The 17,532-nt window shown below is 42.8% G+C and overlaps 1 protein-coding gene across 1 annotated transcript in view; it reads right to left on the bottom strand.

The window, feature by feature from the left end:
• Positions 1 to 1,604: 1,604 nt before the first annotated feature.
• The window catches only part of maml2 (mastermind like transcriptional coactivator 2), a 29,561-nt gene continuing 13,633 nt past the window's right edge, over positions 1,605 to 17,532 (bottom strand). Inside the window, exons 2-5 of the mRNA XM_088301514.1 lie at positions 7,885 to 8,985; positions 3,628 to 3,762; positions 3,014 to 3,107; positions 1,605 to 2,493 (exon numbers count right to left, since the gene is read on the bottom strand). Coding sequence (XP_088157640.1) covers positions 1,775 to 2,493; positions 3,014 to 3,107; positions 3,628 to 3,762; positions 7,885 to 8,985 — 2,049 coding nt within the window. The 3' untranslated portion in view covers positions 1,605 to 1,774. The remainder of the gene's footprint in view (positions 2,494 to 3,013; positions 3,108 to 3,627; positions 3,763 to 7,884; positions 8,986 to 17,532) is intronic.

Here is a 17,532-nt window from a genome sequence, read left to right as displayed (position 1 = left end):
GTTGCACAGTATTGAAAATAAGAGTGGCGGCTGCCTTGACTTCGTTTTTGCGAGTGGAGGCTGGCCTGACTGCAGTACATTTTGTTCGACCTTGTCCCGCGTGACTATTGGACGAAGCCTCGATAAATAAAAAAAAAACGGCAGTTTGCTGACCTCCAGTGGTAAAAGGAATGAAGTACAACATTTCGCCAGTAACTAGGTGACACGTGCCTTTTTTTGCAGTTCAACAAATTAATTGGACTACTAATATACATGGTCATTTCTTAAAAAAAATGAAAATTGCCAACCAGACCAGAAGCATGCTAGGCCCCATATATCTAACCAGAGTACTTTGATTAAAATCTGATGTGGCTTTTCAAAATAAAAGGCCAAAGAAATGTGGAATTTGACCTTTAAACCGGATTTTAAACAAAAATCATTAAAAATTCAGTTTTTGTTAACCCGGCACCTGGGGTGGCCTAGTGTGCTACAGCACTGGTCTGGTTGCGGTATAAGGCACTTTTTTTTTTTAAAGAAATAAACATGTATAATGAGTTGCTTTTATTTTATTTTTATTTTTTTTAATGAAATGGCCATGTATTGTTATTTATTTGTTACTTATATTTTTATTCAACAAAATAAGTGTGAAAAACTCGTCAAACATTTCGATTTATTTATTGTATTTTACAGTACTTTTGTTAATATCCCGATACTTATTAAATAGCACATGGAAAAAATGGTTACATTATTCAAATTTCATCCAAAAGCAACCACATATATGAAAAAGTTTTCACAACATTGACAAGAGTTAAAAAATAATAAAAATCTGTTATGAATGAACTTGAAGGCAAAACCACGGCAACGTTTTCACAGTGTGAACTTCCTTTTTTTTTTTTTTTTTGCCAATCTAACAAACCTTTTCTCCAAGACGGCACACACAAACGTTGTACTTCCGGGTGGCAAAAGCTCCTATCGCAGCACTTGTATACGTCCGAGGCAGTTAAAAAGAAGTTGCTACATCAGGCAAATTGATTAAAAAAGAAACGCAGTGGAACATAAAACTTAAACCGTTTTATGGCTCTTATGTTGCTGAATTGTTAGCTAGCATTATATAGATGCTATTGACCTCTCGTGGCGGAAGCCAGAGGGCAGCCATCTTGCGTTGCCAATGTCACTGAAAACTGTTCAGTTTTTGCTGAAAAAAACAGTGCATATTTTATGTTAAGATCCATGTATGGAGTAGTGAGAGCCTCTCAAACAAACAACTTTACTGTTTTGGATCAACTGTTCAATATTAGCATATTATCTCTCTATTTTAGGTTTGCATTTCACAGCGTCTTGCTAGGCTTTGCTTTCATTTCATTGTTTATGGGTTAGGGCGCGGAGAAATCAACGTATTCAAGTTTGCCGCACTTAGCAAGTAGCAACGCAAGATGGCTGCCAGTGGCTTCACGTCTCACTACGGCGAGTGATCGGCACCGTGCGTCCATCTTATATACGACCACGTGTTTATGGCGCAGCTGTTTTTTTTTTTACCAACCTAATCATAATATTTTGCTAAATCACTCAAAGACAGCAAGTTTTTATCATCGTCAGTTCAAGTGATCATTTTTGCCCCCAGGAAGTACCCTGCCACCTCTTGTTTATTTTGAAAAGGTCTAATGACAGCATGTAGTTGTAGTAGTAGCAGAGGACACAAAACCTTTTCACAGTAAATACAAAATATCGAAGTATACTTGGAAAACAAACATTTTGGAGTGTATAAAATTTGAAACGTATCAATAGTTATGTGTGCTTATGTGTGACTTCCCAGAATCTCATCCAGGTTGATGTCTTTCATCCAGTCGTCGTTCCCTGAGCCCGACTTGAGTAGGGAGTCTATGAAGTCCGAGTCCGTGTTAATACCCGGGACCGTGTTGTCGCCCTCGGGCAGGAAATCGAAGGTGACGCGGTTGGTGCGACCATTCTGGTAGCTGCCCGAAGTAGTTTCTGCAAAGTTCCCCATGGCCGGAACCCGCTGCTCCGGAGAGGGCTGGTTCAGATTGTGCTGGGCGGGTCTGGACCCTGTGTCTCTGATCTGCATCTGGAGGTCCGGCGCCACCTGGTTGGGAGGTCCACTGGGTCTCTGCTGGTACTGATGGTTCTGCAGCAGTCCGGCAGGATTGCCTGCCGAGCACCAGCTCACGTTGGACGCGTTGGTTGTGATGGCCCCCGCCGCCTGTCCCGCGACCCGGGAGGAAAGCGGGTCAGCCGTGGGCCTCGGGAGCGGCCCGCCTGCTCCGTTGCTCATCCCGAAGGAGTTCCCTTGCGCGTTGGGGCCCAGGAATCGCACCTTATTTTGATTTAGCGGCATTCGGTTGGGATTGGGGAATTGTCCGATGCAGGACGGGGGTTGACAGTCAAAGCGGTGGTCTGACGAGCTCAACTCGGAAGCGGACCCACTGGCAAGGTGGCACGACATGGAACGAAGGTCCTTTTCGGGGACAGCGCTGGAAGACGGGGATGGATTTGTACCTGAGCAGATGAGGGAGACCACATTTTTAGAGTCAAAAGTTTAGGATGTATCTTAACAAAAATTGCGATTTGCAAGTGACAATAAATAGCAAGAATCCACAGATAATTTAAGAAAGACAGGAACAAGACTTCTGGAGGTTGAGACCAAGACAATGCCAAGAGTTTAGGAGGTCAAGATTTTATGCAGAAAAAAATTCTGTATCTCTTCACGGAAAAAAATCGGAATTTAAATTCAGGGGCAGAGAGCCCTGTCGCCAATCTTGAAAATCTGAAAAAAAAGGGGGTTGTAATTGCAGGTAGGTGCCACAAGATGGCAGCAAAGCCCGTAACAGTGAGAGGACGAGGCGCCCCAACAGAATGCATCTTGCTTGTACAGAATCATGAACCCATGTTACATAAATGCCGGTTTTCGGTAATTTGACTTTTGACCGACCAGACGTGAGTATGCCAAGGCTCCAAAGTTCTATCTTAAGTCATTTGATTTGATTTTATTTTTTTTGTGATATGAAGTGAAGCTCACCTGGGAAGATGTTCCCGCCCACCACGCTTCTTTTGTAATCCGGCGGTGGCCTGGTGAGATGACGGTTGAACTGATCGGTTGAGTTGTCTTTTTCCTGCAAAGACATTTTGCTTTTTTTTACTGGAATTCTCACAAAATAAGTATATTTAATAAAGATTAAAAAAGTATTTTTTTCTTGAAAAAAAAAGTTCTCCGGTATTTTTGGGAGAAAATTTACATTAACAGTTGACAGAAATGTTGCATTATGACCATTTATCTTGGGAAAAAAATACAACATCATTATTCTGGTATTTTGTACTTTTTCGGAAAGTAGGACATTTTTTGATTCAACTTTTTTCTTTTTAATCCAAAATAGTCCAAATACTTTTTCTTCGCAAAAATGTCAGGTTTTTCCTTTAAAAAAATCTGAATTAATTTTCAAAAGATTAATAATTTTATCTAAAAATGATCATTTATGATTTTAAAATTACAACATATCTTGATCCTATCATTTCTTCTTCAAAGCAACAGACAAAAAAAAATCCTTCTTGAACCAATATGTCTTAATCCTCAGAAGATTGACTTTGCAACGTTAATAAAAAGTGTAAAACTCCAAATCAAATTAAGACGCTTACAGCTCTGAGCGGTTGGGAAAGTTGCCGGTGCATTGCAGAAGTTTTGGCGGGAGCCCTCAGCGGGTGGGGGGGCAGCGGTGGGCGTGGCAGACCCACACTTCCGTTCGTGGCCAACCTCGGTCCGGAGGGGACACCCTGACAACAACACACGCGTTAAATTAGATCCGTCTAGTTGGAAAAATGTGACTATAACCTTTCAAAACGTTGTCAGATCGTGACGTAACAATGGGGCTGATTTGCATAACAGTCTTCTCTCATGATTGACATGACCACCCACTTTGTGCTCATCCCTGTAAGTAATATCTGTTGCTAATTCAAAGTTTTTGTTGTTTTTTTTTTTTTAAATAAAAAAAAGCAATACAATGAATTGAAAAAAATCATGTTCCACAATCCCTTTAGTCCCGCGAGAGAAAAAAAAAATCATAGAGCCGTGCTTTCACGATATGGTGCAATAAAAGAAGTTTAGCCACTAGAGGGAGACAATGTTCAACAAATGTCTTGCGCTTCCTCCACAGACGTTGCTGTTTTGATTTGAACTGCCCTATGCAGAGAAAAGATAAAATACAGAAAGCGTCAAGCTTCTCCTCTTTTCCTCATTGCCACGAAAGGGGAAAAAAATCCCTGAGACAGCAGGAAAATTGTGCCAACGCCAGAACGCTTTTTATTGTGCTTTTATTGCTGCAGTCTGGCGTCCACTGGAACAAGTGACACCATCACGCACGCACGCACGCGCGCACGCACACACATCTGAGAGGGATGGACAATTGCGTCATGTGCATCAGATCCAAGTCAACATGCATGCACCATGTGCGCATGACACCATCTCTGGCGTACAATCCGAATTTTAAATCACAACTGTGGTAGGTTTGACACCCTACTTTTGAAACCACAACCCCGGCTTGGAACCTCTTTGAAACCCAAATTTTAAACACTCGCCCTGTCTTGACATTCTCATTTGAAACTCTTTGCTGAGCCCACTTTGGTTTGAACAACTGCGTAACGCCGATGTGTCATGAAACTCTTTTCCACGTTTCCTCCCCCATCCACTCCTCTCTTTATTTTTTGTCTTCCACTTCGCTCTCTCGTCACAAATGCAAACCACATGTGGCATGAGCGAGAGAGCCCGGCGGCCGGCGCAGGCGGCCGACAGCGATCCGGGCTTCGGGACGGCCGCCCTTGCCCGCTCTCACACTGCACTTCCTCAGACGCCGTCCCCAGGGAGCGCCTCGGCATCTGCAATTGGCCGCAACTCGCTTTCCCAGGAATCAAGCGTTCCCTCCTCACACTCCCCCTCACATCCCAAACGAATCTGCTGCTAACAAGCCGTAAGTTTATTCACTGGGACAGGATGCTTAAGATCATATATCGATATTGGAACTGATGTCACAGTCACACAATCTTCATGCTTCAATTCAATTCGTTGTGATGCTCCCACTGATGTGCTCACGTTGGCCAACAGGGGGCAGTATAGCACAATCTAAAGCCATTTTCTTCTTTGACTTTATTGTCAATGTAACAATGATACTGAATAAGCTGCGACGATATTCCACTTTTTTCCACAGACGATAAAGAATAAATGCCGTCAATAATGTGATATTGTCGGAATCCAACATTTGATTCCAAATCTAAATTGTTAAAGGTTTCTAAAGACATGACATTGATGTTAATTGCTACCAAGTCGAAAGCTAGCAGTTAGCTAGCAGGGCCTTTTTTTAAGCAGTTGTTAGTGTGCATTAAATACATAAAGTGTGCCCACCCAAAAAAAAAAAAAAAACATGAAATGATATAGCTAAAAAAATTTAAGAATAAAAACAATTCTACAGTCCTGTGATTGATTTTTTTTTCATTTAAAAAAAAGCCACGTGTTTAATTTTAGGAAAACTAGAAATGTGAATAAACCACACAACACACTAAATATTATTTTAAATTTTATTTCACTTCTCCTGTAACAGTGGCAATTCTATTCTAATCTATCCGCCAAAAAAAAAAATAACACTTTTATTTATCACTTTTTAAAGTAATTAAATTGAATTTGATAAGCAACACAAGCTGCATAATGTCAACCGAATGTGCGTGTAAAGAGTTCAAGTGAGCATATTGTTCTTCCAAACAGCCTTAATGTGAGCGTATAGTAGCGTACGTTCGCTCCTCATGCTCCAACATTCCCAAAGTGTTACTCATCATCCCCCTCTGCTTCCCTTTGTTGAGCAGCCGGGCCCTGCTGTACTTTCTCCAACACCGTTTTTCACCACCAAAAGTGCAAAATAATCAAATCTAATACAGCAGCGGCGCTCACGACTGGCTCGGTGGGAAGAATGTGTGTGTGTGTGTGTGTGTGTGTTGGGGGTGAAATCTCTTTCAGGACCTTGGTGTCTCCCGCATTACTAATTCACTTGAGTGTGGGAAGAGACGTCTCTTTCTCCTCATTAGCTGGACTTTAGAAACCTGCAAATGGCGTCTACTCGTGACAATTGGCGGATTACTCTTATGAAAAACGGCACTGCTGTGGGTCAAGTTTAAAAAAAGAAAAAAAAAAAGAAATATGATACCGTATGATGCTTTTTTTCCCCCCACCTTTTTTTTTTTTTTTTTAACTCTAGTAACCTCCCTGAAATTTGCTGTATGAATAGTTTATAGTTATCTGCGTAAAAAGTGACAGTACATTATTTTATTCATTGATTTTTTTTTGTTCAAATTGAAGTTTTTACTGTGATTTTTAAATTATTTTTTTAAATGATTTTAACAGTCACGTTGAGCCGGAACACTCAGGGGCCTTTTTCTGTCTTGTAATAACAAAGGTAAAATGTTGCACGTGCTTGCAAGGTAAAACCAAGAAAAATAAATACTAACAGTAATTAAATCATTATTATTATTAATAAAAATAATTAACAGTAAAATATCAGTTAATTTTTTTTTTTTTAAATAATGAATATTTTTTAGAAAAATGTAAAGATTAAAATGACAAAATAAATACAAAACAATATCAAACCAATAATAATTATAATTATATTCTAGAACTAATATTTATAATAATAATAATTTTTGGATCATGTGAACTACGCCGCCTGGTCATGTGCTGCCCCCTTTTGGTGTGGAGTACAAAATTTATTTTTAATCTCATCACCAAAACAAAAAAATACATTCAAGAAATTTTCCAAGGGCACCTTCAGATTAATTTGTGTGAAGTGTCAATAAAACATTGTAGGACGGTCAAACTGGTTCTTTCCTTTTTGCATGAGTACACTTGCGGGACACTTCATTAGGTACACAATGTCATGTGATCCAATACAAGTGTCACGTCATCTCTTTTCTGTCGAGCTTTGTTTTCTTTAAGGTCAAGTGTGAGATGGAGCCTATCTCAGCTGACTTTCAGCGAGAAACCAGGTACACCCGGGACTGGTCGCCAGCCAATGACAGGACACAAAGACACCCGTTCATACGTATGCACAATTCATCATAAACAAAGCCGTGGTTTTTTTTTTTTCTAACCCAGTGTTTGTAGTGTGCTGACATTATGGCTCACACAAACGCAGCAACAGATACAGCAAAGCGGGGACAGTGTAAATCCGCTCCCCCCCCCCCCCACCACCACCACACTCCTCCTCATCAACAAAAATCAGCGATTCAACCTCGGGCACCAGGCTAAGCAGATTACTGTCATTTTCCACCACTTGTCCCTCGCAGCCAACAACCTCCTATTAGCAAATCCTGCTGCGCATATCAGCGGCCTGACAGCCAGCCGGCGCCCACAAATGAGAAATCTTGCATGTTAATGCACCGTGCGCTGGCAAACTGCGTCAGCGTCAAAAACACTGTGAGGGGAGAACAGATATTCGGAGATGGAGGGTGCGCAAAAACAGTTGAGAGAAAACCCATCAGGTCCGAGAACAAACCGCATTGCATCATTGACGTTTGCTAAAGTAGGTCTTTTGTCAAAATGCGGGAAGATGCAGCTCAAGCAGTTTCTGTTTCACCGCCACAGAAGGAAAACAACATTTTGTGCCCCACCAAATCTCCGCTGTGACTGTATCAGTACCAGATCAACTTACAACAAAGAATAATTAATAAATGTTTTTAGTATGTATCAGAAAAGATTTGAAGTGCATCAATTTGGTTGAAATTAAAAGATAAATGAACAAATGTGAGCGCAACTGCCACCTACTGTAGTGATGAGCAATTACACTTAAAAAAAATCTCTCTCTCTCTCGCTCTCTCTCTTTCTCTTCCTCTTTCTCAATTTACGAACAGCGCCCTCACCTGGTGATGTTGGCTCAGTTTGAAGGGCAGAGTCCCTCCGTGGAGGAGAGCCGTCGATGAGGACATCTGCTGATTTTGGAAATGAAGCGGCGGAGGCGGCGGATTCGTCTGGTTCTGGACGTCTGGGGGTGAAAGCTGCTGCGGAAGGTTGGTGGTCTTGTTGGGCATCGTGGGCATCATGTGCCCCGACGGTGGCGGCTGCACCTTGGGACTGAAGTGCAACGCGGGCTTGGCAGCAAGCGGCTTCATCTCAACCTGGTGGATGCCGTTGGGTTTGAAAAGACAGTTGTTGACACCTTTGCTCTGCTGGGGGAGCCTTGGCCGTGTGCCCTTGTCCTGGAAGACGGGGCCCATCGCGGGGCCCCAACCGGCCAGACCTGGGGGCGGAGCCTGATGGTGCTGATGGTGGAGAAGCAAGCCGGGTTGATGCTGGTTGGCTGCCATCTGCTTCAGTTGCTCCGCGTGGGAGATCTCCGGCCAGCACGGCAGGGACCGCAGCGCTCCGGCCTTCTGCCCACTTGAGGTGGCGGTCAGCACCAACGAGGGCCCCGCTGAGGCCGGCCGCAGCTGCGGCGAGCCGCTGTGTACTTGAGCGTAATCGGGCGAGCGCTCCATCTTGATGGGCCTCTCCAAGGGGGAGCACAACCCCGTCGAGCCAGGGCGGCCCAGGTCCAAACCAAAGGCATCGTCCTGCTTCAGCATCTTCTCCAAGTCCAAGTCGTTGAGGGGTGGCACCGACTTGGTCAGCTCATCGAAAAGGTCCTGCAGCTCCGGGTCGATCTGACCGCCGCCCTCGTCCTTGAAGTCGAAGACGCCGTCGGCGCGGGAGCGGCCGCACGACGAGTGAGCCTCGGCGGGTTCCTTCTTCATCTCCTTCAGTGTGGCGTCGAACACGTCCGGCATCACGTAGTTCTTGCCGTGAGTTGAGGGGGCTTGCGATGAGTGGGCGTGGCTTAAATTGTGGTTACACGGACCTCGCCCCAGATTACCGCTACCGGCCTCCAGCCGGACTCGCTTGAAGTCGGAGCCGGAGAAACTGCAGGAGACGGAGTTGTGCTTGGGGGCGTGTCCCTCCAGCTTTCGCCGTAAAGACCCTTGAAGCTGCAAAACACAATAGGGAGCATTTAAAGGGGAAATCACCGCAAACATTTTGTTTGGGGGGGGGCAAGAATATCTTCAATACAGCCCCACTCTCAAAACATGGCATTCTGATTACTATTGCATTTGTGGAATATAATTTAAATAGTAAAATCCAGCCATTTTTATATATCGCAGAGCGGCCATTTTGTCACTTCTGTTGACTGAAAATTACATCACTGAAGCTCAGGGCTGAGATAGCAACCAATCATGGCTCAGTATCAGTTATTTTTTTTAATTTATTTTATTTTTTTAATGGATTATTAGTTAATTTTCCCCTCGATTTCTTATTCAGAAAGATTGTTTTATTCTCATGAATTTCATTGTTTTTATTTATATGGTGTTTACTACCATTTTGAATTACAAGAAACATTTTGCCACCGTTCCAATTAACACAAAACAGACATTATGTGAAGAATTTGAAAATTCTACCCTGTGGATCCATTTTGATATAAATTAAAAGTCATAAATTACTTAACGTAACGGCAACAAAGCATGATGGGAAAGCATCATCGAATGTCGTTTTTTGTAGTAAAGTTAATGTGATCCACCAAGTAGTTCACCGGAAGTGCTATGAATAGGTTTCAAAATAAGAGCATAAACAGAAAGTGCAGTGTTAGCTGCCTTCATTTTACTGGCAGAGCCTCATTAAACTTCAGTGTTGAAAACGAGTCCCAGTCCGAACCTGAGTGGAGATGTCCATCATAACAGGAGGTACAAAAATACGTCTAAGGACCCATGCATGGAATTAAACAAAAAAATCGGGCCATTTTAATTTGAAGAATTTTAGGCGAAATGAGCTTGAACTTTAACTAACTCTGACGAGAACATTGTCCAAACGTCCGTTGTTTGTTTTTTTTAACGTTTTTGCCTCTATTATGGGCGGAGGTTGATCGATAGAGGAGGCTTGTGCGTCACGCCAACATTTTCACCTTGATTAAATTTGTGCGGATGTGGTTCCAAACAACTGTTAAGAGCGCAAACAAGAGATCGGGCTCCGGAGGCCCTCGGGCCGTGAGTCATCTCCGTGTAACGTGTGCCAGCTGGCGGGAATGACTCAAAACTGGTTCCCACAGTGGGGAAAAACACACACGCGCGCGCGCGCGCGCGCGCACACGCACACGCACACACACACACACACACACACGCACAACAGCAGCGCGAGGAGGGCCTTTTACTTCCATGCTGGCACACTTGATCAGATAACATTTATCTACATGATATCGCCACTGGGTAAACACTTTCTCGTTGCAATTTGGCCCGGTGACTCCCAGGAGCGGTGCTGTTATTGCGTTGCTATGGCAACAAACACCTTATATCAGAGCAGGAAATATGAAGCATCCACTTTTGGGTGCGATTAGCGCCACGGCTGTAAACGAGTCAGCGCGTTCAGCCGACGAAGAAGGATGTAACGACGCACGGCGGAGGAAGCTTTTAATGTATGCAAATGAGCGAGGAAGACAAAAGCCCCGCTGTGCTGTGCTGTGCCCCCCCCCCCCCCCCAGCTCCCCCTCGGTGCGCCGACGCTATCGTCTTCCTCCCCATCGCCAACCAAAATAACTGTGTTGAAATTGCGGTTTAAACGGGAGCTTCGTGGCTCATTTGAATACCTCCTCCTCGTGCAAATACAACAAATCTTTTCTCTCTTCTTGTTGGTTTACATTTAAAAAAAAAAAATCCATTCACCTTTTATGTGACAAAAGGGTGTCCCAAAAGTCACTTCTAGGTCGTTTATCATTATGACAGACTCGCGTCCATTAGCGTTTGATGGGTCATTTTATACAATTTGATCAATAACGGTAAAAACATAACCTAGTGAATTTGCTTTTGAAAATCGATTAATTTGACTGATTTGAGTTTTGGAATGAGTTGTTAACAGAACCACAACCAAATTTAATTAGATTGTTTTAATAACTGAAAAAAAAATATTAAAAAGAGGTTGTGGGTTTGATTCTTGTGTGTGGAGTTTGCGTGTTCTCCCCGTGCCTGTGTGGGTTTTCTCCGGGTACTCCGGTTTCCTCCCACATTCCCAAAAACATCCACGGCAGGTTGATTGGACACTCTAAATTGCACAGAGGGTTGTTCGTCTTTGTGTGCCCTGCGATTGGCTGGCAACCGGTCCAGGCTGATGGCCAAAATTCATCTGGAAGGTGACGGGGAAATATTTAAAAAGGGACTCAACATTTTTTTTTTTGCCATTTTCAATTCTGTATTTATTGATTGATTGTTTTCCAAATTTATGAAGTTAAAACAAAAAAAATGCCACAAACACAAATCTGAATAATCAACCTGAAATGAAGTTGCCCAGCCATCCCGCCATCATTTTATCGACGGCTTTTTTAAAAAAAATTTTTGACAACATGGTGGTCTTCTTTCACATGCCCTTCACGGCATGCATGTAATGACAAGCCAAGCCCGCCCTTCTCCTTCCAGCGGGCTTTTTTCCTGGAGAGGAGGACTCCTCCTAGCACGTGAGCCATGAATAATGCAACTGGATAGTGGATGTTTGGCAAAAAGCCACCGAGATACAAGGCCCGCCTCACAAATTCAAAAATAGAGCTCTCCCGTCCACAATTAAGGCTTTGTGCCCTGGAGATTTGGATGCCATGTTCGGTACAGAAACGCTTTTTTTCATGTGAAACCTAATCACCAACTATTCACTGAAAAACTAAAATATTTTTTTGCAGTACTCCTAAATGCCACATGATTTCTCAAAAGAAGCCGAGTTTAGCCTGGGTTGTTAGTGGAAGTGTGGACGTTCATGTGATTTGCGTATATATATTTTTTCAAACTAAAAAAAAGGGGGCGTGTCAATTCCTCCCATTTTTTTCTGTCCCTATTCCTCACAAATAGCAAACAGTTTACTGTTCTGTTATGTTTTATAGACATATAGAGATGTCTAGAGAACGTACAAAAAAATAAAGATTGCAAATAAAGATTGAATTTGCCAGTAATTTATGAAATTAAATAAATATGATTTATTCTATTACAATATTTCAGAAAATAGCCAAATCAGACAAAGTGATGATTTTGCAGCGATCCCTTAATTCAGTTTTTTTTTTCCCAGAGCTGTATATTAAAATACTAAAACCCCTCTAAGGCCATCCCAATCCTCCATCTAACGGCAGATAATTCCACTCACGAGCGCCGGCCTCAAATCCTCATGATAGATCTGAAAGTCATCTGAAAATAGATTTTTTGATTAACATTTAATGAGCTCGAGAAGCTCCGAATCACTCAAGCTGCCTATGCGCTCTCTCTAAGAGTCGAGTCTGGCCAAATCCAAGTCCTGCGACAAAACACTTCCGCGCACCAAATTGTCAACTTTTGATCTCAGCGACATACTCGTGGATGCAATTTCAATTTAACCCTCGTTTCAAGGCGCCGCCATTCCTGCCGGGCCGAAACTGACGTGTCAGGTCGAGCGATGTGGGCTGACGCTGAGCGAATGCGAAAGGGGGCTTCGGGCCGGCGTGACACCACCGAGCCTCCAGGTGGCGTCTGTCCGGGCGTTTCTTTCAAGGTGAGCGGAAGGACGAGCTGACCAGTTTGGAGGCAGCCAAAGCGAGGTACACGCTAGGTTTAATTGGTGAGAGGAGAAACATTTTTACTCGTAGTCCAACGGAAAAAAAAATGGAGAATCCTTGATTTGAAGTACAACAAAAAAAAAAGACGTGTCGGGAGGGTTCACGCAGGTTCACGCTGTGCTTTTGAGCTAATCAGGGCACTGCAGCGGTGGGCTACTTCTGGCCTCATCAGCACTTTGCCTCCCCACGCACTTCCTGACACACTTGTCTCGCATGGAGGCGGCCCTCGGGAGAGAAGGATGAGCAGCAGCGGAGGAAAAAAAATATAGGGAAAAATGAGCGGGAAAGAGTCAACCTCGGGGAAATGAAAAAAGACGATAAGGGCGGCTTTGAAGAGAAATCGTGCATTATATTTACCCAAGGCAGATTTTTTTTTTTTTTTTTTTTGCGCATTAAATATTCAGCTAGACACATTCAAATATTAGTTCTCCATTATCCCAACGCGCAAGATTAGAAGGCGACATTCCAATTAGTCCCAGCCTCTTTGTTTCGGAGTCAAACAGACGATTTGAAGTGATGTCCCTCAAGGGAGGGATTGGGGAAATCAGACAAAAATCAATAGAATTCTTGTTCTAACAGGAAGTAAAAATGCCCCAAAGTCTTCAGCATGTGGAAATAAGCTCCTAAATCAGACGTTTCAAGGCTAACATTTCATTTAAGATGTCTTGGGGAATTGCTCAAAAATCCGTCGGTTTCGTTTGCTGATGAAAATTTGCTTGGAAACACCGACATGGGAATGTGTCACGGCTGACAAACTGACAAACTAATAATTAATCAAGCAACTCTCTTTTGTGGCAATGAACTACCTTTTGTATTAATTATGTAATTAACCTTAGGATAATTTATATAACTAACTTTACGATATATTACGAAACAAATGAACACATACGTGTGTAAGAAAGCAAGCTACCAAGCTAACTTTCAATGATATAACTAATTCAGTAACAAAAGGACAGATTTTTGCAATAATTAACTATTGTGTTCATGAGTTAATTAATATACGAACAGAGTAAACTGATTTTTGTATCAATTCAGTCACAGAGTAACTTGGATAAATTAACTGACACAACCAAAATAAAATTTGATGAGCAAACTAACTAAGCAAACTTTGTGTCAAGAATGTGACAGTTAGAATAACGGATGTAATCAACATTCACATCATTATGTAACTAACAAACTAATGAAATGAGTTTTGTATTGACTAACTAACTTGAGTGTACAAATTAACATTTGCTTAAATGAGAAGCTAGCTAGCTAGCTTTTAGATTAATTACCTCAGTAATTTACCAACAAAATAACAGATTTTTGTCTCAATAAGGTCACAGATTTACAAACTAAATATTACTAAAAATATATATAGCCTATGGATGGCTAGCGATTGAGTGTCCGACCCTTAAGTTGACGAGAACAGAGGAGTAGAAACTGAGAGGAAGCGCTCTCACTTAAAGCATTATTTTAACCTTTTCGTTTTAGTTACCATGGTCACCTTGTGATGACTATCATTCCAAATCAATAAGATTCTTGGTCTTACTTCAACTTCAAGCTAGTGAGAAGTAGCCTGTGGTGACAACTGTCACGGGGCATCAACTGAGCCACGCCGAGCGCTCCTGACGCCGCTGTCGCTTCTCATCTGGAGAAGCTCGCTAAAGCTCACCAAGACATTTTCGGGAGGACGCCGCCGCACCAGCAGCTGGAACTCGCTAGCTCAACAGCGAGAAAGCAAGAAAGTGACAGTGGCGTAACGAGCAAGTCACTCCGTTCGACAAGCATACTTCTCCTTAAAGGGGACAGTTTCGAGAAAACTAAATAAATCGGCTCCAGCTTTCATGAAAAAAAATTGACACGTATATTTCAAAAAGTAACACACACTCCATCATTTTGAACGGGTAGTAAGAGCATAATTATATATATTTAATTTATTTTGGCAACTTCTTGTGTGTGAGATTTGGCCACCAGAGGGCAGTATAATAAAGTCATGCAGTCACAAACGAAGCAGTGTCAGAACTGACTCAATTCGTGTCTCGCAGAGGATAAAGAAAATATGCCATTAAGTATTATTTCTGTCTATTTGTGGTGGAGGACTGTTTATTCTGACATTGACATATTTATTAGCGCATTATGTGTTAGCATTAAGCTAGTGGACTTTCAGGTGACGTTTTTTGTGGTTATTTGAAATAGACAAGGTGTAATTTTGTTTTGTGTTTAGTTTGACAGCAAACCTCAGGTGTGGGTCTCTTGGAATGTTCTAACGCCACATAATGTAGATGATATTCAAACACTGTACAGTGGCTCGCCAGCGGATAGCGAGAAACCCATCTATGATTGATGTCCATTCTAAACCAAACCAAAGTAAAAAGATTTGAAAATCCCAGCGCAATCACTCCTTAAAACAGGTGCGCGCAAACTACGGCCCGGGGGCTACATGCGGCCCGTTAAGCGTTTTAATCCGGCCCGCCAAACTTGAAAAAAATTAAATGAATAAACCTTGTTTTATTTTCTAAATACCAATCAAAAAGTTTGCCCACCCCTGCCTTAAAAGGTAGCTGACATTAAACATCCACAGTCATCGCCCGGGACCCTGCCACAGGAAAACGCCGGTGAAGCGGGAGAACACAGAAAAAAAAAAAATCCCCTTCCTGTTTTCAAAGACGGCTGCTAAGGCACGCAGAGGCCGTTTCCTGCTCGCCTTGCCATCATCTCCACTCGTTCGGCTGGTCGTGCAGCTGCGTGGCGACGCGGGCCAACAAGGCCACGGGCTGGTTGCGCAACGTACACACTCCCGCACCGAAGGCTTCCATCAGCAAGGAGCGCCGTCGTCTTGCCGGCCCTTGAGTATCCGCAGTGTTGTTGTGTTGAGATGATCTTTAATGGCAGCCGAGCAAGGACGTTCCAAAGCAGGATACAGAAAGAATGCAGCAGAGCGCTCTTTACTATCCATTTGACGTCCCACAGGAACGCCGAGCTGAGTGCTTAATGTTGTGCTAATGCTAATTCACTCAGATCGGGCTTTTAGATTAGCGAATGACACCCAATGACTTATTTGGGCTTCTAGAGTCTAGAAAAAATATGGGGGAAAGGAGAACATTTCACTAATTAACTCTCAAAATCACATACATAATTTAACTAACTTCTGTATCGATGGCTTAATTAACTATCTTACGTCCGTATTAAATATATAACTAAAAAATATCTACTTTTCGCAGCCAAGGTTGGTATAAATGCTTTAACTAACTAACTACAAGATTAGTGAAGTGTCCAAGCACGTATATAACAACGTGTGCCTCGTTGTTCAAGCTGTACATGACGAGTGCATCTCTGGGAAACGTCAGGCACATGATAAATGTTTAGAGGTCAAATATTTCCCGCAGTTGTGGCCCCTCCTCACCACGCAAAAAAAAATAAATTGAAAGAACACTTTCCCTCGCTTGCTGTGGAGCGCATCCTTAGACTTTCTCCGCCGGTGCTGTTCCGTTCAGACCTTATTTGGAGTGTTATACTACTTCTAGAAAGAGAGAAGCGACGTATTCTAGTTTTTTTTTGGGGGTGACGCGGGGGTTGCTAGCATCCTCGTCAATGTTGCCTAGCGCCAATAAACGCGGTACAGACCCCCTCAGGCCATGACATGGGTACCATTCAACTAGCTGAAGAGTTATGAAAATATTTTATGAAGCTCGAAAACTTACCAAGTGTTGCTTTAATGACGTAGCTAATTTCTGCTAACAGCTAATCAATTCGGTTAGCTACATCAACGGTACAAAGGATAGCGTGGTCAGTTACGTCACGGTTACAAAAAGTTAGTCGGGATTGCCCAAACTTGGTGGAGTTGTGCGCTCTCCCGTGTGACCTTCGAGTATGTCTGCCGAACACGGCCTGAGGGCTTTGTGTTCACAAGCTAGCACGGGGGGGCGCTGCTAAAGCGGCAAGCGGAGGTAAACGTGTGAGCACGTCCTTAAAGTCAAAGGAAACACAGACACGTTTAACTAACTGACTAAGCCCATGACGAACTAGCCAACTCATATTTGTATCAACGACTTAACTACGTTGTAAATTATCAACGGAGCGGCTTTTCTGTTGATTTTTCTTTCACCACTAGGGGCGCTCAGAAAATATGCTAAAGAAATCTCCATTTTTTTTCCCCTCTTAATTTGCAAAGTTGTTGCGATGTTAAAAGGCACTGTTTTCGCAATTTTTTTACGGCTTATAGTATGGCGCGGCTTGTATATCGTTTTTTTTTTTTTTTTTTTATTATTATTTTTACTTCTCAAATGTCCACATTGTGGGACTAATAAAGGACATCTTTATCTTTATCTTCATGATCCATGAAGTATCAACCTAACTACTTAACTTGGTCAATATCTTACACGCTTTGTATCGATGACATAACTAACTAGTGTTCACAAGCCAAGCAGCCCCTGCTCTCTCAGGTGGAAAAAAAAGCAACTCTTGCCTTAAGTCAAAGCAAACACAACGCTCTCCACTTAAGACGTCACGCTCACCATAACACGTCTTCTCCTAAGCAACAGCGACCAAACACTGTCGGTGTAGCCTGTAAACATTACAAGTCCACAAAGCAAGCTTCGCACGGTAGTTGATTCAATTAGTTCGAAATACAAATCAATTGCGAGCAGATGAACGTGCAAAGAGGGATGCAGGAGAGAAAGCCGCAGCTGGCTTTACTGTTCCTAAAAGGACGTGTGCTTCCCATCCGAGCTGAAGGGGATTACTTTGCTTGCTTGTGCGGATTTCACAGCTCAGCTGGCAAGTGTGTTGCTTTGCAGACTCCAGCTGTTTTTACCTCTCCGCGTGCACACACACACACACACACTCGTTTTGACTACTTTAGGCAAAACACATGAGCCCACAATGGCGCCGGTGAAACTTCCCAAACATCAAAGAAATTCATTCACGGCAAGAATAAATGTCC

Source organism: Idiotropiscis lumnitzeri, chromosome 7 (genome assembly GCF_059441095.1).
Source record: "Idiotropiscis lumnitzeri isolate Australia: NSW breed Sydney's pygmy pipehorse chromosome 7, RoL_Ilum_1.0, whole genome shotgun sequence".
Lineage (NCBI taxonomy): Eukaryota > Metazoa > Chordata > Actinopteri > Syngnathiformes > Syngnathidae > Idiotropiscis > Idiotropiscis lumnitzeri.
The sequence above is the reverse complement of the archived record's forward strand: the minus strand, read 5'-3'. Positions and strand labels throughout refer to the sequence as shown.